Consider the following 22,028-nt stretch of genomic DNA (forward strand, 5'->3'; position numbering starts at 1 on the left):
AACCAGAAGGGAATTCAACCTGAGTAGCCCATATATTTCAAATGGAGATCCAATTAACTATAGAAACAAATCCCTTATGACCCGCAAAACAAAACTATAGAAACAAATCAAGAAAACGTCTACCTCAACATGTTTTGCTAGATCAACATAATTTGTGGCGTGTATACCAGTAACTAGTAACAACACGCCAATATACTTCGATGGACATTACCTGCTAAAGTCTATACACTAATCCATCGAAACATCGTTCTAGAAATCGAAGCTGTAGAACCTGAAGCAAATCCAACCTCCCAAGCCCATACAATTTCGACCAAAAAACGTCAAAAACCCGTCCAAGACAAAGGAAATTTCCCAATCAAAAGAATGCCATCGCATGTGGCAACGTCTGGTGGCCAAGAAACCTCCGTTCGCCGACTGGATAAGAAAGATCACATCCTTCCCTTCCCAGACGAGCAATAGCCTTTCCTCGTTCCCGTCCTGCCCTGCAATTACTGTTTTGCCCTCGCCGGCGGTGTCGACCATCCGCACCGTAGCCGGCGAAAGAGCCGGAAGTAGGCCCAGGACTCCCCCATGGCGGCCATATCGTCGCTCCCCTTCGCTGCACTGCGCCGAGCCGCCGACTGGAGGCCGTCGACGGCGACTGCCGCGGTGAGCATCTCCGGCGGCGTCGTGCTCAACGCGAGGTCTCGGCGGGGTTCACGTTCGGTGGTGCGCTGCGTCGCCGCAAGTGGTGAGTTTGTTCGCCCTCTGTCTCTTGTATTCTTGCTTGTCGACTGGTAGGCGCCGTAGTTCCCCATCCTCTCCATCCAGCTCGAGCTAACTAAGTAATCGTCACGGCGGCGCCGACGCGCGTCTGCAGCGCCCCCACCTCAAACCCTCGTTTCTTTGAGGGGGGTGCGGCAACCGGCGGCACGGTGCCCTGAACTCTGAAGCCTCTCTATACTTACTACCATCATGGCCAGCATGTACCAATTCAGCATCTGATTGTTGGACTCATTTCGCAACCTCTAGTTGTAAGATTGGATTAAGCTGCAATCTGAAATGATTTTTTTCCAATTATTCCACTCATATTGGGAATTCTAGTCTTATTTCCTGAAAATTAGCTAGTACAATGTTCAGGAAGTAAACTCCCCCATCCACTGAATTGCAGGTTTAATCTGAATGGCACCGTTGCTAATCAGGAGAGTATGTAAAGAAGTACATGAAACTAATTGAGGTGTGCAAACTAAGACGATTAATTGACTCGAATTTACGAATAGGTAGCTATCCTATTGCAGAATGAACCAGAAGATCGAGTTGGCAGTGTACACATTAGAGTGACACCTTGCTATTAAAATTACTGAATACTTATTTGGTGAGCTAGGGAGGTCTGCAAGTGGAGGAGACAGTTTATGACTCCATGAGTCCGCCCTACCTTAACGGAAGTTCTCCTGCAGCCAGGCAACTAGTGCTTTTACTTGTTTATTTCAGGCTAACCTGATCTCAAAGATTAAAAAAAAATCCTTCTGTGGAGTTTAGTAACAAATTTTATATCCTTCATGTTAAGTAGTGCAGCCTCTACACGGGGTTAAAAGGACAGAGATGTTATGCTGTTAAGCTCAATTCTGCTTTTGGATTGGTTTGTGTGATGAACCTATGATTTATGGCTATAGTCTGTTGATCGGTTGTTTCTGCACAGATGCCTTAATTTATCCACCATTTGTGCATGTGCTAAGAACATATTTCTAGTGCAAAAAGTTTATTAGTGAACTTTTGGAAGGCTGATGTTTTTTTTTTTTTTTGCTACTTCAACTAAAAAATTTAGTCAAACTTTCATATAGTGTTTCGCTAATTCATATACAACTATGATGCAGCCTAAAGCGCTTTTGGTTGTCTATAAAATGTACATAGGAGGAATATTGTGATTATATACACAAGAGAAGCTTAATCATGTGAAGTATAACCAAATATAAATGATCTTAGTCTGATTTTCATCTGCTGTGAATCTTGTGTAGATATTCCACCTACCGTGGCGGACACAAAGTTGAACTTTCTAAAGTCATACAAGCGTCCTATCCCAAGCATTTACAGTACAGTCCTACAAGAACTTTTGGTGCAGCAACATCTGATGAGATACAAAAGTACCTATCAGTATGATCCTGTGTTTGCTCTTGGCTTTGTCACCGTCTATGATCAGCTTATGGAAGGGTACCCTAGCAACGAGGATAGGGATGCCATCTTCAAGTCATATGTAACAGCATTAAATGAAGACCCTGAGCAATACAGGTGCATATCAGAACTCATATAACTGGTTGTAACTAGTGTCATGTTGGAACCTTGTAGTTATATTAGATTTCATTTTTATTACATATCCACATTCTGAATCGTCAAAGTAATTTCCATCACTATCAGTTCAAGTTTGATCGTTAAATTGCTTTTCTGTGAATCTTCCTGCACTCGTATATCTATTATCCCTGAGGCCTCAACTCTTTAAATATGTTAATCGATCCTTTTTTACAGTAAGGTTTATCAACCTAAGCGCCTTGTCTCCATTAAAATCTCCCAGATTACAACAATTATTGTGTTCTGTATGTTGGGTCACTAGTTGTTCTGCTTCATTGGCATAAAAATACTACGATTACTTGGTGCTACTTCGGTTTGTTTGTTGGAATCAATATAAGAGATTCTTCCTCTGTATGTAACATTTTTATTTCAAACAATTATTTGAGAATTGTTATTTCTTTGTTCAGAGCTGATGCACAAAAGATGGAAGAGTGGGCACGCTCCCAGAATGGTAACCTGTTAGTTGAATTTTCGTCCAGAGATGGCGAAATAGAGTCCATTCTGAAAGATATATCAGAAAGGGCCCAGGGTAAGGGAAACTTCAGCTACAGCCGGTTCTTTGCAGTTGGCTTGTTCCGTTTGCTTGAGCTCTCAAATGCAACGGAGCCAACAGTACTAGACAAGGTTGTTCTTGCCATTATTTATTTTGTTTACACATTTCGTACATGTTGTTGCTTCTGTTTCCATGTTCCTGTTCCTGCTTATTTCCTAATTTTATCTTGAAAATACTTCTTTTCAGAATGTTTTATTTTGCCTACGACCAAAATCAGTTGAGGGAATGATTTGCATATAATATTTTGTAACCAGAATGCTCTTTCTTTATAAAGCATAGAACTACTCATCTTCATTGTATTTTACATAGCTGCACTGGCCATCCCTTGTTCATACGTCCAGGTTGTAAATTATGTTATCTGGTGTTCTATTGAGCTGAGCTAGAAAACAGCACATTAGAAAGTTAACTCATTCAAGGGAAGTTGGTTGGTAGCATGGCTGCAACGGCGCGTCGAGATTCTTTTGCGGGCAGAACCATTGAAATTTTGCTTGCTGCTACAAATATATTTCATCATCTGCTGCCAATTGAATGCTGCACTGTTCTACCCACTACAGTATGGTAGCCTCGCAACTGCTTATGTCCCTATTTTGTGTTCCAAATAGATCTATGGGGATGATAGCTTTCCAGTTCTCCTTCAACTTATAATACTATAACGTTTTTGCTTGTCTATCTTTATTTGTTTCTCGTTCTTGTTTCTCTACATGCCTTTGGATGACCAAAGAAAAGAAGAGCTGTTGCTAGCTTAATAATTTTGCACCAGTACTGTCTAAACATTCCTAAGATGCTCAACTGAGAACTGCTAACATGCAGGATGATAGTTGAAAAACATCAAGAGACATTCTAGCATATGTGAAGTGCACTTGCACAGTGTCCAACAAACAATTCAGATTTTCAGTAAAGCATTTAAGCTGTTTTGGTGATGATCTCAGAATGGAGTACACTCGTAATCGTTACTTTGCTAATATAACAATAGGTACTAACTTTACTTCTTGCTTGATAGCTTTGTGCTGCTCTAAACATCAACAAAAAAAGCGTGGATAGAGACCTCGACGTTTACCGCAACTTGCTCTCGAAACTTGTTCAAGCCAAGGAACTTCTCAAGGAATATGTCGAGAGGTAATTTCTTATACAGTACCATTTTTGCTGTGTTAGACTGTCTATTCCTGTGAATTGATCTCAGATAACTTTGAACGGCATTTGCAGGGAAAAGAAGAAGAGACAAGAGAGACTGGATACACCGAAACCGAATGAAGCTGTTGCGAAATTCGATGGAAACGCTGTGGCGTGATGCATTAACTCAGCCTTTACCAGAGGAGAGCTTTGGACGGATAACAGATATTAACAGTTTACATCTGGACATCGTAGAGAAACTATCAGGGGCATCTTTGGCTACTCTGTGTGGTGTAGTGCTCTGCCGTACAAAAAGATCCAGATTATTCGTAGTATTGAGTTCTGTATTTTGTAATTTCTTCATTTCCTCTGTTCAAATGTATCGTTTTCTTCACCTGTTTGACAAATATACGAAGAGGCACAAGCTGAGAAATTATATATTGTGGTGAAATGAAGTTATTCTGCCTTTGCTTGTTTGTCTGAATCTGTATGTTCAAGGTTGAATGAGCTGACAAATATCTGGCGTTGAAAGAATCATGCGTACATCATTCTCTCCTGGATCATCAAGTGTTACATGTCTAGGAAATTGAGCAACATAATTGAACTAAAATATAAGGAAATCCAAAGAATTTTACATGGTGCCAGATGGATGTGGTTTTAAGCTTACTGAACTACTAGCATCAGAAGCTTTAATATACATCCGTTCATCACGACACTTGTGCTCTCCCAAACCTGACTACACAGTGACAGTATATGGTTCCACCAAGGACCAAGATGCATTTCCTCAGTTATGTGGGGAGCCAGAACCGCAAAGCTGCCAAGGTCATTTTTACACCATATCTTTCCGGCCCCACGCACGCTGAAGACCACAAATCACAGGCGTCCCAAAGCCCCATCATCCAATCCGAGAGCTCCATGTGTCACCAACGTCCAACGCAACCTCCCCCATTCATAGGACCATACAGATAAGACTCGGATAAGGCAGAGCCTGTAGCATCCGTCAGATAGATCACAGTGGCCCTCGTAGCCGTCGGATGTGCCACGCAGAGATAACACTGGAATTTCTTATAAGCACCTATTTGTACCCCGTGACGACCACACACCACACACCACCACCGCCACCTCAATCCACGCAAAGGCCGAGGAGGACAAGGAGTGAGCTAGAGTTGCCATGGCTTCGTCGGTGGCTGCGGCGGCGAGCACCTTCCTCGGGACCCGCCTCGCGGACCCGGCGCCGCAGAACGGGCGCATCGTGGCGCGCTTCGGCTTCGGCTTGGGCAAGAAGAAGGCGCCGCCGAAGAAGTCCAAGGCACCACCGACCACCGACCGGCCGCTGTGGTTCCCCGGCGCGCAGGCGCCCGAGTACCTCGACGGCACGCTCATCGGCGACTACGGGTTCGACCCCTTCGGCCTCGGGAAGCCGGCCGAGTACCTGCAGTACGACCCGGACTCCCTGGACCAGAACCTTGCCCAGAACCTGGCCGGGGAGGTCATCGGCACCCGGTTCGAGGACGCCGACATCAAGGCCACCCCTTTCCAGCCCTACAACGAGGTGTTCGGCCTCCAGAGGTTCCGCGAGTGCGAGCTCATCCATGGCCGCTGGGCCATGCTCGCCACCCTCGGCGCCCTCACCGTCGAGTGGCTCACCGGTGTCACCTGGCAGGACGCCGGCAAGGTACGTATATAACACGATGACGCCATCTCAATCTCATACATGCATGCACATCTAGCATCTGAGTTCTGGAAGACGTACTCATATCTGTGTGCAACGATGGTGTGGCAGGTGGAGCTGATTGACGGCTCGTCGTACCTGGGCCAGCCGCTGCCATTCACGATCACGACGCTCATCTGGATCGAGGTGCTGGTGATCGGCTACATCGAGTTCCAGCGCAACGCCGAGCTGGACCCGGAGAGGCGGCTCTACCCCGGCGGCTCATACTTCGACCCGCTGGGCCTCGCCGCGGACCCTGAGAAGAAGGAAACCCTGCAGCTGGCGGAGATCAAGCACGCCCGCCTCGCCATGGTCGGCTTCCTCGGCTTCGCCGTGCAGGCCGCCGCCACCGGCAAGGGCCCCCTCAACAACTGGGCCACCCACCTCAGCGACCCGCTGCACACCACCATCTTCGACACCCTCGGCTCCTCTTAAGCGCGCGGCCGGTCTCGGTCGTCGAGCAGTGTATACGCTTCTGTCAGCTCGGCTGCAAAAATGGACGAACGCGTCCTTGTAAGAACGTGGTTTCGTTTTGTGTGACGAGCGATGAGAGAGAGTACCGCAAAAGATCCTTTGTTGATTAATGCAGGTCTGATTACATAGGACAGCTGCTGGGACTTGGAGATTTGTAAAATATGAACCAATGGTGACCTAATGCATCCACTTGTACATCGATCTTGAGCTGTCTTCTTCTTTCTTTATTGTTTTGCGATTACAAAGATGATATGTTAGAATCACGATGTGCAAAAGGGGATCAAACTAGCACGAATCAACCTGGCGCAAGCCACTCCACTCCACTCCACTCCACTAGGCCCAAACCTACTGCAACGGGTCTCGCTCCGCTCGTAAAAAGTTTGCGTTTATATAAATTTGGATCACCATATAAAGTGATTCACGCGCACGAAGTTCGTAATCACACCATAGATAGAACTAACTAGAAGTGCTTATAAATCGATGAATCTCACTTTTTCCTACCAACACAAGTCAAAGCACAACATACTGAACTCTAGCAAGTGGGTGGAACAATTTTGATAAATTCAACTCTCCGCTCTACCAAAATATGATTCTCCATCTTGAGCTAATGCCACTGCCCCTTCTTTAGTGGACCTCTCATCGACACACGATTCGCCAAAACACATTTTTGAGAACTGCAATGTTGTTTTTGCAGTGAAGAAGTATCTATTACACAATACATCTTCTTCGATTGCCCCCTTGCTCATTTTGGTTGGCACGATCTTTGTATTACTTTTTAACACTTTGACATCTCGTGGTGATATCTCGATTAATTAGCTTGGTTTAGGTGGTAGGCAATGCTCTCTTATCCTTCTAGATCTGTAAGTTCTGGCTCATTTGGATATGTGTGCATGATTATATTGTGAAAATAGTGAAGATGATAATCTAACTATTTGTAGGTTATGTACTTATGTATCAATTGGGTTCGCTCTAGTCTGTTGGCACCATCGACATGATCAAGACACGGATGACCAACCGGCAATGGTTTATAAGAAGGTGGGCGCTAGGTGTCAGTTCAATTATGACCAACCAGTCACTCGTGTAGACCATCCGATCAATGCAGCATTTAACCTGGTCACACAACATTTTTATGTGTGCATGCAACATTCTCCTCATGTGGTGACCCAGCGTACCACTGCATGGTGTAGTACACAAGTCGTTGACATAACACAAGTGAAACACCGTTCCACTCATATTACATCCCTTAGAGTGGTACAACAGAAACATATGCGAGTCCAAGGCATGTCTATAGAAGTACACATGAGATGTTTACATAAGATCAACACAGCCTCCTACTTTACAGTGAGGTAAAACTTCAAATAAAGCTCCAGAAGAACGACTAGTAGTCTATCTTATTGCTAACTCAAGCTTATGAGCTACTTGGCTTGCTAAAGAATTCTAGCTACTTAGGTGCTCGGATTAGGGAAAGGTTCCCTTCTATTACTAATCTAGGTTTTCACTTTAGCTGATGCAGAAGTTGACTCCATTGACTTCTTTGATTGGATTCTTCATCTTGTTGCAGTTGACTCTTTTGTCTTCGAGTTCCATGGTAGTTTCTTCTTCGGTGCCTCCATCTAAGAAGGGGGTTCAAATGGGAGGGAATGAGTACGAGCGTACTCAGCAAGTTCATATTAGGAAATAGGTGTATCATGCACTAGTTACAGCCATAGACCAGAAAGTCATAGGCCAGTGCAAGTTTTCATAAACATTTCTTCAAAAGGTTTATTTTATTCTGAAAACTATGCCCGTCAGTCTTCACATGTTGACCAGAACTTCGTGGAGTTCCTTTCCTGCCGTGTTCGCAGTTCCCTTCCCGGAACAGGGAGTGACAGCCACAATTTGATACACTCTGCAGAGGTGCGTTACTTTTCCCATAAGAGAACTTATCCTTGATACCAACCGGGTGTACTTTCCCGTCCACACTTCCTTGGTGTGGGGCCAGGTGTAAGATCCAAGCCAATCACTGCCTTCTCCGCGACCCTGCAAACCCACCCTTTTGTCCAACCGTACACCCCTGGTAGACATCTCCCGATCATACGGCTTTACCCACGGTGTACTTTGGACAATCCATCATAGACCGTAGAGCCAGTCAGCCACACGGATGGGGATTTAAAAGGCCATCCCAACCTACGACAGTGCCTCCAGCACCCCGCAGCTCTACCAGTCCATTGGCGTGCAGGAGGGAAAAGATACAGCTGACTTCCCCAGAGCCATTATAGATCTTATGGTTAACGCGATTTGTCCAACGCTAGAATCACTGGACGGCATTGGTACTTAGTCCTAGATGAGTAGTACCCATGCAATGGAACCTCCACCATAAACACATACCATGGTTCCATTGCCCACCACATAGTCATATTCATAATTGTAAAATAATACTTTGCTTTTTAATGCAAGAGTGATAAGTATAGTACTTTGCATATAGTTTGATACAAATAATCAAATGACATGAGCAAGCGATGAACTTGCCTTTCTTGACTGCAAGATTATGCAGGCAAAAGCTCTGATACGTGATAACTCCAAATTCTGAAATACCATCATTGTCCGGTAAGGACAATGTTTAAAGAACTGGCAAAGATGCTATAATGCATAGTATGAGATGCAATCATCCCGAGCGTAACCTAATCTCGATGATTTAAGTTTGATGGGTTGTAAAGATTTCTTTAGGGTGTATTGCTCTTTTAGAATGGTTCTCAAACAAGGTTATTATTAGGGTTGATGATATTAATAGCATAAACAAGTAAGATAATGTATTATAACAAGCATACACATAAAGGACTTGTAGTTGAACAATATGTAAAGAGCAGTTGTCCATTTTAAGTTCTACATGACATGGTTGATGATTACTTGTATTATACTTCAAAAGAATAACTTTTGAAGAACATGTTGTTTAATAAATAATGAGTATTTCAAAGAAGGATTAGGGCTTCTAAGGTTTGATTGACATTTGTAATTCAAAAGAATAACTTTTGAAGAACGGGTTAAATAAGAATATGAACTGCTATACATAGGAGTTATGGCTTTCTAGGGTTTACTATTGGATTCATTTAGTTCTTTAATAGGAACTAGTTGGTTCTTACTTGGAATGGGTTTATATATAGTAAGTATTGGTAGGTTTATTGCTATGGTTTCTTCTAAGCATCATATCAAAGGATGGTTATCAAGATGGTTCTATAAGTTAGCTATTAGGGTCTACTATGGTTTCACATTTGCTTCACTAAATAACCTCTAATGGCTTCTAAACTAGATGGTTTATTATTTCTTAAATAGGGTTTAGTTGGATAGGAGCATGAGATGTGAATTGCTACACAATGTTGGTACTAAGGTTTATCATTATGGTTCTACTAGGGTTTGATGGTTGAGGTTAATCCTAATGGTATGGTATATAGGAGTGGTGATCAATGGTACTAATCCAATTAACAAGTTAGGGTTTGCTCCTAAGTGACACTAGGGAATCATATAGGTTTTAATTAGGAATAGGGACATGAAGTGATAATCTCATGGGACTTGGTTTTATGCTAGTGGATCATAAGCATGCATTCAATTGTTGCTGATTAGGGTTCTATATGTTAAGTAAATCTCGCATGATCACATGTCACACATAACTAGGGTTTTAGAGTTGATTTTAATGTGAAATGATCACATAAAATAATGGGATCAAGGTCTTACTTAAATTAAAACTAGGGTTTCTAAATTATGGTAGAACTCTTAAAATGATAGTTGGCAATATAGTCGTGGTTACTAATTACTTTAAAACAAAATTAGTAATGGTTTGACATTTTATTAATTTTCACAAGACTTAATAATTAGGGTAACTCCTATTTAAATTTTAATTTAGAAACTAGGGTTTAACAATTGTTATTAGGTTTTAAAATAATTAACTTGTTAACTAAAGATGTTTAAGTAAACAAGTTTTGAATTATCTCTACTATTAAGAGCAAACTGGTGAATGCCTGGTATCACAGGATGGACAATAATACCCCCACATCTTTATCCTACCAAGATGATTTATCTCAATGCAAAAATAATCTACAAGAGGACCTGCACTTTTACCTGGGATGACTGATTTTGAAGACAAAATGCAAAACTTTCCGTTTTCGGCCAGGTGGTGTGTTCTGGAAAATGTGCCACATAATTGTAATGGTACGTGGCAAAGACACAATCGAGCGGTGTGTTTTGGCAAACGCCAGAAAATAACGGTATCCTGTATCAAATTTTCCCTAAAAAGGAGGAACATGTTCCTTATTCTGTCCACCTCTCAATACGCTGTTTTTTTTTCGTCGTCCTCTTCCACCGGTTTTTCTACTGGTTTCCTTTGGTTCTTTTTCGTCCCTCGATAGTTTTTTTTGTCCATACGTTGTATTGTTTCTCCATGGCAACGCACGGGCAGTCAACTAGTCAAAATAGTATTAGACTTTAGTATTTTCTTGCTTTATTATTATTTAAAGAAGATGGAAAATAGTAATTTGCAAATTAGGGTTTATGAACTACCATTAATATTTAAGTTGATGAAAATATGACCAAAAATTTAATCTTAACATTTTATTTACTTACTAGATAGCTAAGATTTAATTTTTAAACTTCACTAATTATTGAATTCAAATTGTGTTTTAAATAAATGAAATGGCATAATTAATAAGGTTAAAATAAGTGAATTTTTATTTTGACACACATTTTTGTTTTATATTTTATTTGAATAGAGTTTATTTTTGTGAGCATTTTGATATATTATACATAATTTTTTGAGTTGATATGAATTTTATATGATTTTGCAAAGTTTCAATTATTTTCTGGAATTTGAAATTTGAACGAAATACTAAACATACCCGTTCATTTCTACCCCTAGACACAGACAGGTGGGGTCTGTGTCCACCTCAGCAGCCACGCGGCAAGGGCTGGTCAACCTTGACCACGGGTTTGACCTCACCGGCGTTTAACCGCCGACGGTCTGCTGAGGACGGCGCCGCTGTTTTAGTGCCTCCCGAGACGAAATACAGATGGTTTTCGAATCCCTGTAACCTAACGAACACGATAGTGTGGTCGCCCTTGATACGTCCAAAACGTATCTACTTTCCCGAACACTTTTGCTATTGTTTTGCCTCTAATTTGTGTATTTTGGATACAACTAACACGGACTAACGCTGTTTTCAGCAGAATTGCCCTGGTGTCTCGTTTTTGTGCAGAAACTCAACTTTCGGGAAAATCCCCGGGATTAATTCCAATGGGCCTATTTTTATAGAAGAGGGACGGAGCCAGAAGACCAGAAGGAGGGGGGCCACGAGGCGGCCACCCCACCAGGAGGCACGGCAGGCCCCTGGGCCGCGCCGCCCTATGGTGGCGGCGCCTCGGGCAGCCCCACGTGCCTCCCTCTCGACTACTTAAGGGTTTCGACCTAAAAACGCACGGGGGTTAGATGAAATCGCCAGAAGACATCCAGAACACCGCCGCCATCGCGAAACTCCGTCACGGGACCAGAAACTCCGTTCTGGCACTCCACCGGGACGGGGAATTGGAGGAGATCATCGCTATCATCACCACCGACGCCTCTCCATCGACCAGCTATGTTTCCCCCATCCATGTGTGAGTAATTCCCCCGCTGTAGGCTGAAGGGGATGGTAGGTATTGGATGAGATTGGTCATGTAATAGCATAAGATTGTTAGGGCATAGTGCCTAGTGTCCGTAATTGGTACTTTTATGATATTGTTGCAACTTGTTATGCTTAATGCTTGTCACTAGGGCCCGAGTGCCATGATCTCAGATCTGAACATGTTATTGTTTTATGATGATATTCATTGTTTTATGATCTTACCTGCAAGTTGTATACACGTATTGTTGTCCGGAACCCGAGGCCCCAAAGTGACAGAAATTGGGACAACCGAAGGAGAACGCGGTGATATGAGGATCACATGTGTTCACGGAGTGTTAATGCTTTGCTCCGGTGCTCTATTAAAAGGAGTACCTTAATTTCCAGTAGATTCCCTAGAGGCCTGATACGTCTCCGACGTATCGATAATTTCATATGTTCCATGCCACATTATTGATGTTATCTACATGTTTTATGCACACTTTATGTCATATTCGTGCATTTTCTGGAACTAACCTATTAACAAGATGCTGAAGTGCCGATTCTTTGTTTCTGCTGTTTTTGGTTTCAGAAATCCTAGTAACGAAATATTCTCGGAATTGGACGAAATCAACGCCCAGGGTCCTATTTTGCCACAAAGCTTCCAGAAGTCCGAAGGAGAGACGAAGAGGGGCCACGAGGGGGCCACACCCTAGGGTGGCGCGGCCCCCCCTTGGCCACGCGGCCCTGTGGTGTGGGGCCCTCGTGCTGCCTCTTGACCTGCCCTTTCGCCTACAAATAGCCTCCGTGACGAAACCCCCAGTACCGAGAGCCACGATACGGAAAACCTTCCAGAGACGCCGCCGCTGATCCCATCTCGGGGGATCCAGGAGATCGCCTCCGGCACCCTGCCGGAGAGGGGAATCATCTCCCGGAGGACTCTACGCCGCCATGGTCGCCTCCGGTGTGATGTGTGAGTAGTCTACCCCTGGACTATGGGTCCATAGCAGTAGCTAGATGGTTGTCTTCTCCCCATTGTGCTATCATTGTCGGATCTTGTGAGCTGCCTAACATGATCAAGATCATCTATCTGTAATTCTATATGTTGCGTTTGTTGGGATCCGATGAATAGAGAATACTTGTTATGTTGATTATCAAAGTTATATCTATGTGTTGTTTATGATCTTGCATGCTCTCCGTTACTAGTAGATGCTCTGGCCAAGTAGATGCTTGTAACTCCAAGAGGGAGTACTTATGCTCGATAGTGGGTTCATGCCTGCATTGACACCTGGGACAGTGATGAAAGTTCTAAGGTTGTGTTGTCTTTGTTGCCACTAGGGATAAAACATTGATGCTATGTCTAAGGATGTAGTTGTTGATTACATTACGCACCATACTTAATGCAATTGTCTGTTGCTTTGCAACTTAATACCGGAGGGGTTCGGATGATAACACGAAGGTGGACTTTTTAGGCATAGATGCGGTTGGATGGCGGTCTATGTACTTTGTCGTAATGCCCAATTAAATCTCACTATACTCATCATGATATGTATGTGCATGGTCATGCCCTCTTTATTTGTCAATTGCCCAACTATAATTTGTTCACCCAACATGCTGTTTATCTTATGGGAGAGACACCTCTAGTGAACTGTGGACCCCGGTCCAATTCTCTTTACTGAAATACAATCTACTGCAATATTGTTCTACTGTTTTCTGCAAACAATCATCTTCCACACAATACGGTTAATCCTTTGTTACAGCAAGCCGGTGAGATTGACAACCTCACTGTTTTGTTGGGGCAAAGTACTTTGGTTGTGTTGTGCAGGTTCCACGTTGGCGCCGGAATCCCTGGTGTTGCGCCGCACTACATCCCGCCGCCATCAACCTTCAACGTGCTTCTTGGCTCCTCCTGGTTCGATAAACCTTGGTTTCTTTCTGAGGGAAAACTTGCTGCTGTGCGCATCATACCTTCCTCTTGGGGTTCCCAACGAACGTGTGAGTTACACGCCATCAAGCTCTTTTAAAGCGCCGTTGCCGGGGAGATCAAGACACGCTGTAAGGGGAGTCTCCACTTCTCAATCTCTTTACTTTGTTTTTGTCTTGCTTAGTTTTATTTACTACTTTGTTTGCTGCACTAAATCAAAATACAAAAAAATTAGTTGCTAGTTTTACTTTATTTGCTATCTTGTTTGCTATATCAAAAACACAAAAAAATTAGTTTACTTGCATTTACTTTATCTAGTTTGCTTTATTTACTGTTGCTAAAATGGCCAACCCTGAAAATACTAAGTTGTGTGACTTCACAACCACAAATAATAATGATTTCTTATGCACACCTATTGCTCCACCTGCTACTACAAAGAGAATTCTTTGAAATTAAACACTGCTTTATCTGAATCTTGTTATGCGAGAGCAATTTTCTCGGGTGTTAGTTCGATCTTGCTGCTGCCCATCTCAATAATTTTGTTGAATTATGTGAAATGCAAAAGTATAAGGATGTAGATGGTGACATTATAAAACTAAAATTGTTCCCTTTCTCATTAAGAGGAAGAGCTAAAGATTGGTTGCTATCTCTGCCTAAGAATAGTATTGATTCATGGACTAAATGCAAGGATGCTTTTATTGGTAGATATTATCCCCTGCTAAAATTATATCTTTGAGGAGTAGCATAATGAATTTTAAACAATTAGATACTGAACATGTTGCTCAAGCTTGGGAAAGAATGAAATCTTTGGTTAAAAATTGCCCAACCCATGGACTGACTACTTGGATAATCATCCAAACCTTCTATGCAGGACTAAATTTTTCTTCACGGAATTTATTGGATTCAGCTGCTGGAGGTACCTTTATGTCCATCACTCTTGGTGAAGCAACAAAGCTTCTTGATAATATGATGATCAATTACTCTGAATGGCACACGGAAAGAGCTCCACAAGGTAAGAAGGTAAATTCTATCGAAGAAACCTCTTCCTTGAGTGATAAGATTGATGCTATTATGTCTATGCTTGTGAATGATAGGACTAATATTGATCCTAATAATGTTCCATTAGCTTCATTGGTTGCACAAGAAGAACATGTTGATGTGAACTTCATTAAAAATAATAATTTCAACAACAATGCTTACCTAACAATTCTAGTAACAACTATAGGCCATATCCTTATAATAATGGCAACGGCTATGGTAATTCTTATGGGAATTCTTACAATAATAATAGGAACACACCCCCTGGACTTGAAGCCATGCTTAAAGAATTTATTAGTACACAAACTGCTTTTAACAAATCTGTTGAAGAAAAGCTTGGGAAAATTGATATACTTGCTTCTAAAGTCGATAGTCTTGCTGCTGATGTTGATCTTTTGAAATCGAAAGTTATGCCTAATGAGAATCATCATAATAAAATTGTTACTACAGCAAATTCCATCCAAGTTAGAATTAATGAGAATATAAGATTAATGGCTGAACTGCGTGCTAGGTGGGATAGAGAAGAAAATGAAAAACTAGCTAAAGAGAAGAATGTAGCTAAAGTTTGGACTATTACCACCACTAGTAATGCTAATGCTACACATGTTGCTGCACCTCCTACTAATACTAATAAAAGAATTGGTGTTAGCAATGTTTCCACTTCTAATGCAAAGCGCGAGAAACTGCCTGAAACTGCTAAAACTGCTGAAATTGCCTGTGATAAAGCTGCTGAAATTTTTTCCAACATTGGGGATGATGATCCCATTGCTTTAGATTATAATGGTTTGAATTTTGATGATTGCCACATCTCTGAAGTTATAAAGTTCTTGCAAAAACTTGCTAAAAGTCCTAATGCTAGTGCTATAAATTTGGCTTTCACACAACATATTACAAATGCTCTCATAAAAGCTAGAGAAGAGAAACTAGAGCGCGAAGCCTCTATTCCTAAAAAGCTAGAGGATGGTTGGGAGCCCATCATTAAGATGAAGGTTAAAGATTTTGATTGTAATGCTTTATGTGATCTTGGTGCAAGTATTTATGTTATGCCTAAGAAAATTTATGATATGCTTGACTTGCCACCGCTGAAAAATTGTTATTTGGATGTTAACCTTGCTGATCATTCTACAAAGAAACCTTTGGGGAAAGTTGATAATGTTCGCATTACCGTTAACAATAACCTTGTCCCCGTTGATTTTGTTGTCTTGGATATTGAATGCAATGCATCTTGTCCCATTATATTGGGAAGACCTTTTCTTCGAACTGTTGGTGCTACCATTGATATGAAGGAAGGTAATATAAAATATCAATTTCCTCTCAAGAAAGGTATGGAACACTTCCCTAGAAAGAGAATGAAGTTACCTTTTGATTCTATTATGAGAACAAATTATGATGTTGACACTTCGTCTCTTGATAATACTTGATACACACTTTCTGCGCCTAGCTGAAAGGCGTTAAAGAAAAGCGCTTATGGGAGACAACCCATGTTTTTACCTACAGCACTTTGTTTTTATTTTGTGTCTTGGAAGTTGTTTACTACTGTAGCAACCTCTCCTTATCTTAGTTTTGTGTTTTGTTGTGCCAAGTTAAGCCGTTGATAGAAAAGTTCATACTAGATTTGAATTACTGCGCAGAAACAGATTTCTTTGCTGTCACGAATCTGGGCAAAATCCCCCTGTAGGTAACTCAGAAAATTATGCCAATTTACGTGAGTGATCCTCAGATATGTACGCAACTTTCATTCAATTTGGGCATTTTCATTTGAGCAAGTCTGGTGCCATTTTAAAATTCGTCAATACGAACTGTTCTGTTTTGACAGATTCTGCCTTTTATTTCGCATTGCCTCTTTTGCTATGTTGGATGAATTTCTTTGATCCATTAATGTCCAGTAGCATTATGCAATGTACAGAAGTGTTAAGAATGATTGTGTCACCTCTGAATATGTTAATTTTTATTGTGCACTAACCCTCTAATGAGTTGTTTCGAGTTTGGTGTGGAGGAAGTTTTCAAGGATCAAGAGAGGAGTATGATGCAACATGATCAAGGAGAGTGAAAGCTCTAAGCTTGGGGATGCCCCGGTGGTTCACCCCTGCATATATTAAGAAGACTCAAGCATCTAAGCTTGGGGATGCCCAAGGCATCCCCTTCTTCATCGACAACATTATCAGGTTCCTCCCCTGAAACTATATTTTTATTCCATCACATCTTATGTGCTTTGCTTGGAGCGTCGGTTTGTTTTTGTTTTTTGTTTTGTTTGAATAAAATGGATCCTAGCATTCACTTTATGGGAGAGAGACACGCTCCGCTGTAGCATATGGACAAATATGTCCTTAGCTTCTACTCATAGTATTCATGGCAAAGTTTCTTCTTCGTTAAATTGTTATATGGTTGGAATTGGAAAATGATACATGTAGTAATTTGCTATAATGTCTTGGATAATGTGATACTTGGCAATTGTTGTGCTCATGTTTAAGCTCTTGCATCATATACTTTGCACCCATTAATGAAGAAATACATAGAGCATGCTTAATTTGGTTTGCATATTTGGTCTCTCTAAGGTCTAGATAATTTCTAGTATTGAGTTTGAACAACAAGGAAGACGGTGTAGAGTCTTATAATGTTTTCAATATGTCTTTTATGTGAGTTTTGCTGCACCGGTTCATCCTTGTGTTTGTTTCAAATAAGCCTTGCTAGCCTAAACCTTGTATCGAAAGGGAATACTTCTCATGCATCCAAAATACTTGAGCCAACCACTATGCCATTTGTGTCCACCATACCTACCTACTACATGGTATTTTCCGCCATTCCAAAGTAAATTGCTTGAGTGCTACCTTTAAAAGTCCATCATTCACCTTTGCAATATATAGCTCATGGGACAAATAGCTTAAAAACTATTGTGGTATTGAATATGTAATTATGCACTTTATCTCTTATTAAGTTGCTTGTTGTGCGATAACCATGTTTACTGGGGACGCCATCAACTATTCATTGTTGAATTTCATGTGAGTTGCTATGCATGTTCGTCTTGTCTGAAGTAAGAGCGATCTACCACCTTATGGTTAAGCATGCATATTGTTAGAGAAGAACATTGGGCCGCTAACTAAAGCCATGATCCATGGTGGAAGTTTCAGTTTTGGACATATATCCTCAATCTCAAATGAGAAAATTATTAATTGTTGTTACATGCTTATGCATAAAAGAGGAGTCCATTATCTGTTGTCTATGTTGTCCCGGTATGGATGTCTAAGTTGAAGAATAATCAATAGCGAGAAATCCAATGCGAGCTTTCTCCTTAGACCTTTGTACAGGCGGCATAGAGGTACCCCTTTGTGACACTTGGTTAAAACATGTGCATTGTGATGATCCGGTAGTCCAAGCTAATTAGGACAAGGTGCGGGCACTATTAGTATACTATGCATGAGGCTTGCAACTTGTAAGATATAATTTACATGATACATATTCTTTATTACTACCGTTGACAAAATTGTTTCATGTTTTCAAAATCAAAGCTCTAGCACAAATATAGCAATCGATGCTTTTCCTCTATGAGGACCATTCTTTTACTTTCAATGTTGAGTCAGTTCACCTATTTCTCTCCACCTCAAGAAGCTAACACTTGTGTGAACTGTGCATTGATTCCTACATACTTGCTTATTGCACTTATTATATTACTCTATGTTGACAATATCCATGAGATATACATGTTACAAGTTGAAAGCAACCGCTGAAACTTAATCTTCTTTTGTGTTGCTTCAATGCCTTTACTTTGAATTATTGCTTTATGAGTTAACTCTTATGCAAGACTTATTGATGCTTGTCTTTAAGTGCTATTCATGAAAAGTCTTTGCTATATGATTCACTTGTTTACTCATGTCATATACATTGTTTTGATCGCTGCATTCACTACATATGCTTTACAAATAGTATGATCAAGATTATGATGGCATGTCACTCCGAAATTATACGTGTTATCGTTTTACCTGCTCGGGACGAGCAGAACTAAGCTTGGGGATGCTGATACGTCTCCGACGTATCGATAATTTCTTATGTTCCATGCCACATTATTGATGTTATCTACATGTTTTATGCACACTTTATGTCATATTCGTGCATTTTACGGAACTAACCTATTAACAAGATGCCGAAGTGCCGATTCTTTGTTTTACTGCTGTTTTTGGTTTCAGTAAATCCTACTAACGAAATATTCTCGGAATTGGACGAAATCAACGCCCGTGGTCCTATTTTGCCACGAAGCTTCCGTAAGTCCGAAGGAGAGACGAAGAGGGGCCACGAGGGGGCCACACCCTAGGGCGGCGCGGCCCCCTTGGCCGCGCGCGGCCCGTGGTGTGGGGCCCTCGTGCCGCCTCTTGACCTGCCCTTCCGCCTACAAATAGCCTCCGTGACGAAACCCCCGGTCCGAGAGCCACGATACGGAAAACCTTCCGAGAGACGCCGCCGCCGCCGATCCCATCTCGGGGATCCAGAGATCGCCTCCGGCACCTGCCGGAGAGGGGAATCCTCTCCGGGAGGACTCTACGCCGCCATGGTCGCCTCCGGTGTGATGTGTGAGTAGTCTACCCCTGGACTATGGGTCCATAGCAGTAGCTAGATGGTTGTCTTCTCCCCATTGTGCTATCATTGTTGGATCTTGTGAGCTGCCTAACATGATCAAGATCATCTATCTCGTAATTCTATATGTTGCGTTTGTTGGGATCCGATGAATAGAGAATACTTGTTATGTTGATTATCAAAGTTATATCTATGTGTTGTTTATGATCTTGCATGCTCTCCGTTACTAGTAGATGCTCTGGCCAAGTAGATGCTTGTAACTCCAAGAGGGAGTACTTATGCTCGATAGTGGGTTCATGCCTGCATTGACACACAGGACGATGTGAGAAAGTTCTAAGGTTGTGTTGTGCTGTTGCCACTAGGGATAAAACATTGATGCTATGTCTAAGGATGTAGTTGTTGATTACATTACGCACCATACTTAATGCAATTGTCTGTTGCTTTGCAACTTAATACTGGAGGGGGTTCGGATGATAACCTGAAGGTGGACTTTTTAGGCATAGATGCAGTTGGATGGCGGTCTATGTACTTTGTCGTAATGCCCAATTAAATCTCACTATACTCATCATGATATGTATGTGCATGGTCATGCCCTCTTTATTTGTCAATTGCCCAACTGTAATTTGTTCACCCAACATGCTGTTTATCTTATGGGAGAGACACCTCTAGTGAACTGTGGACCCCGGTCCAATTCTCTTTACTGAAATACAATCTACTGCAATATTGTTCTACTGTTTTCTGCAAACAATCATCTTCCACACAATACGGTTAATCCTTTGTTACAGCAAGCCGGTGAGATTGACAACCTCACTGTTTCGTTGGGGCAAAGTACTTTGGTTGTGTTGTGCAGGTTCCACGTTGGCGCCGGAATCCCTGGTGTTGCGCCGCACTACATCCCGCCGCCATCAACCTTCAACGTGCTTCTTGGCTCCTCCTGGTTCGATAAACCTTGGTTTCTTTCTGAGGGAAAACTTGCTGCTGTGCGCATCATACCTTCCTCTTGGGGTTCCCAACGAACGTGTGAGTTACACGCCATCAAGGCCCGGCTGCCACCGGCTGGTAGGACAAAAGATGTTGTGCAAGTTTCTCATTGCGAGCACGTACGACTAAATATGGAACACATGCTTATGGATTGATTAGTACTTGGATACCGTTTTATTACTATCTGCAAATGCCCTGCTTTGATTGTTACATGAGTTTCTCTCATCCATGCAACGCCCGTTCATCCATCCCTGTGCCTACAGTATTTTAATCCCGCTGTTTACTATAATCACTACAGCTGTCTTTGTTACATTGCTGCTGATATTTCACTACTGCTACTGCTATAAAACTGTTACTACTGATAAACTCTTGCGAGCAAGTCTGTTTCCAGGTGCAGCTGAATTGACAACTCCGCTGTAAGGCTTACAAATATTCTTTGGCTCCCCTTGTGTCGAATCAATAAGTTGGGTTTTACTTCCCTCGAAGACTGTTGCGATCCCCTATACTTGTGGGTCATCAAGACTATTTTCTGGCGCCGTTGCCGGGGAGCATAGCTTTATTTGCAAGTTCACTTGGATTGATATTGTTCGCTGCAAATTCTCCATCATGGGTAAACCTCGCGATACTAAAGTCGCCATATTACCATCCACTACAAGAAAAGGTACAACTCTGAGTACCTCTGCTGCTCTTGATTCACCATCTGTGATAAGTCAACTTGTTTCACCACCACAAGCTTCACATGCTGGTACTTCTGCTGAATCTGAAAATTCTTATAATATTGATGATGCTTCTGCTGTGCTTGATGATAGTGGTTCATTAGGATCTCTTCTAGATGCTACAATTGCTAGGTGTAGACAAATTGAAAATACTGAAACTCCTAATGAAAATATTGTTACACCTGTTAATTCACCTGAGTCTGTTGAATACTCTACTGATGATCTTGATGAAGATTATGTGGAACTTGGTGATGATTTCATTGATAAATGCAATGCTACTACTGGTGCAAGTAATATTAAAAAGCTTCTTGCACAACATACTGTTAGATATAAACTGTCTCCTGATCCTAAATTTGCCACATCTCCTATAAACATCAAGGATAAGGATTATGATTTTTCTCTTGATCTATCTCATATATCTATTGTTGAGAAAACACCTTTTTGTGGTACTGAAAAAGAAAGTGCTGTAGAACACATGAATGAACTTTCAACTTTGAGTAGCTTGTTTTCTGATGATATCAAGAAGCGTACTTATTTTGTTGCTAAAAATTTTCCTTTCTCGTTAAAGGATGATGCTAAAACTTGGTATAATAGTTTGTCTCCTGATTCTATTGATAGCCCAAGTGGTCTGCTTGATGTTTTCTTTCGGAAATACTTTCCTGCTAGTGCTCAACATGCTGCTTTGCAGAAAATTTATAATTTGACCAGGGAGATGGAGAGAAATTGCCTGAAGCTTGGGCGAGATTTTGCTCTCTTATCAGAGCTCGACCTGGACATGATTTGGAAAAGCATGATTTACTTGATATATTTTATAGTGGACTAACCATTGAGTCTAGGGCATACTTGGATAGTTGTGCTGGTTGTGTTTTCAGGAAAAGAACTCCGGACGAAGCTGAAGAATTATTGGCTAGGATAGGCCGGAACCACGATGATTGGACTACACCTGAACCAACCCCGACACCAATATTGAAGAAGAGGGGTTTGATTAAATTAAATGATAAAGATATGAGGGAAGCCAAGAAATCTCTTA

At 41.7% G+C, this 22,028-nt stretch overlaps 2 protein-coding genes across 2 annotated transcripts; both read left to right on the forward strand.

The window, feature by feature from the left end:
- Positions 1–396: 396 nt before the first annotated feature.
- LOC127333097 (protein THYLAKOID FORMATION1, chloroplastic) lies at positions 397–4,451 on the forward strand. Its single transcript, XM_051359409.2, has 5 exons — positions 397–730; positions 1,995–2,265; positions 2,730–2,946; positions 3,876–3,991; positions 4,079–4,451. The coding sequence occupies exons 1-5, from the start codon at positions 571–573 to the stop codon at positions 4,161–4,163; spliced, it is 849 nt and encodes a 282-aa protein (XP_051215369.1). The 5' UTR covers positions 397–570; the 3' UTR covers positions 4,164–4,451.
- Positions 4,452–5,070: 619 nt separating this feature from the next.
- LOC127333096 (chlorophyll a-b binding protein CP29.2, chloroplastic) lies at positions 5,071–6,369 on the forward strand. The gene is made up of 2 exons (XM_051359408.2): positions 5,071–5,660; positions 5,769–6,369. Exons 1-2 carry the CDS (start codon positions 5,157–5,159, stop codon positions 6,129–6,131), a joined length of 867 nt encoding a protein of 288 aa, XP_051215368.1. The 5' UTR covers positions 5,071–5,156; the 3' UTR covers positions 6,132–6,369.
- The last annotated feature ends 15,659 nt before the right edge of the window (positions 6,370–22,028 follow it).

This window comes from Lolium perenne, chromosome 2, assembly GCF_019359855.2.
Source record: "Lolium perenne isolate Kyuss_39 chromosome 2, Kyuss_2.0, whole genome shotgun sequence".
Taxonomy (NCBI): Eukaryota; Viridiplantae; Streptophyta; class Magnoliopsida; order Poales; family Poaceae; genus Lolium; species Lolium perenne.

What these genes read in the sequence shown, in the direction of transcription:
- LOC127333097 (XM_051359409.2), top strand. Translation starts at nt 571, where the DNA reads ATGGCGGCCATATCGTCGCTCCCCTTCGCTGCACTGCGCCGAGCCGCC. An exon ending in GCGCTGCGTCGCCGCAAGTG is followed by an intron (nt 731 to 1,994) that starts GTGAGTTTGTTC and finishes AATCTTGTGTAG; the next exon opens with ATATTCCACCTACCGTGGCG. An exon ending in AGCCAACAGTACTAGACAAG is followed by an intron (nt 2,947 to 3,875) that starts GTTGTTCTTGCC and finishes CTTGCTTGATAG; the next exon opens with CTTTGTGCTGCTCTAAACAT.
- LOC127333096 (XM_051359408.2), top strand. Translation starts at nt 5,157, where the DNA reads ATGGCTTCGTCGGTGGCTGCGGCGGCGAGCACCTTCCTCGGGACCCGC. An exon ending in CCTGGCAGGACGCCGGCAAG is followed by an intron (nt 5,661 to 5,768) that starts GTACGTATATAA and finishes ATGGTGTGGCAG; the next exon opens with GTGGAGCTGATTGACGGCTC.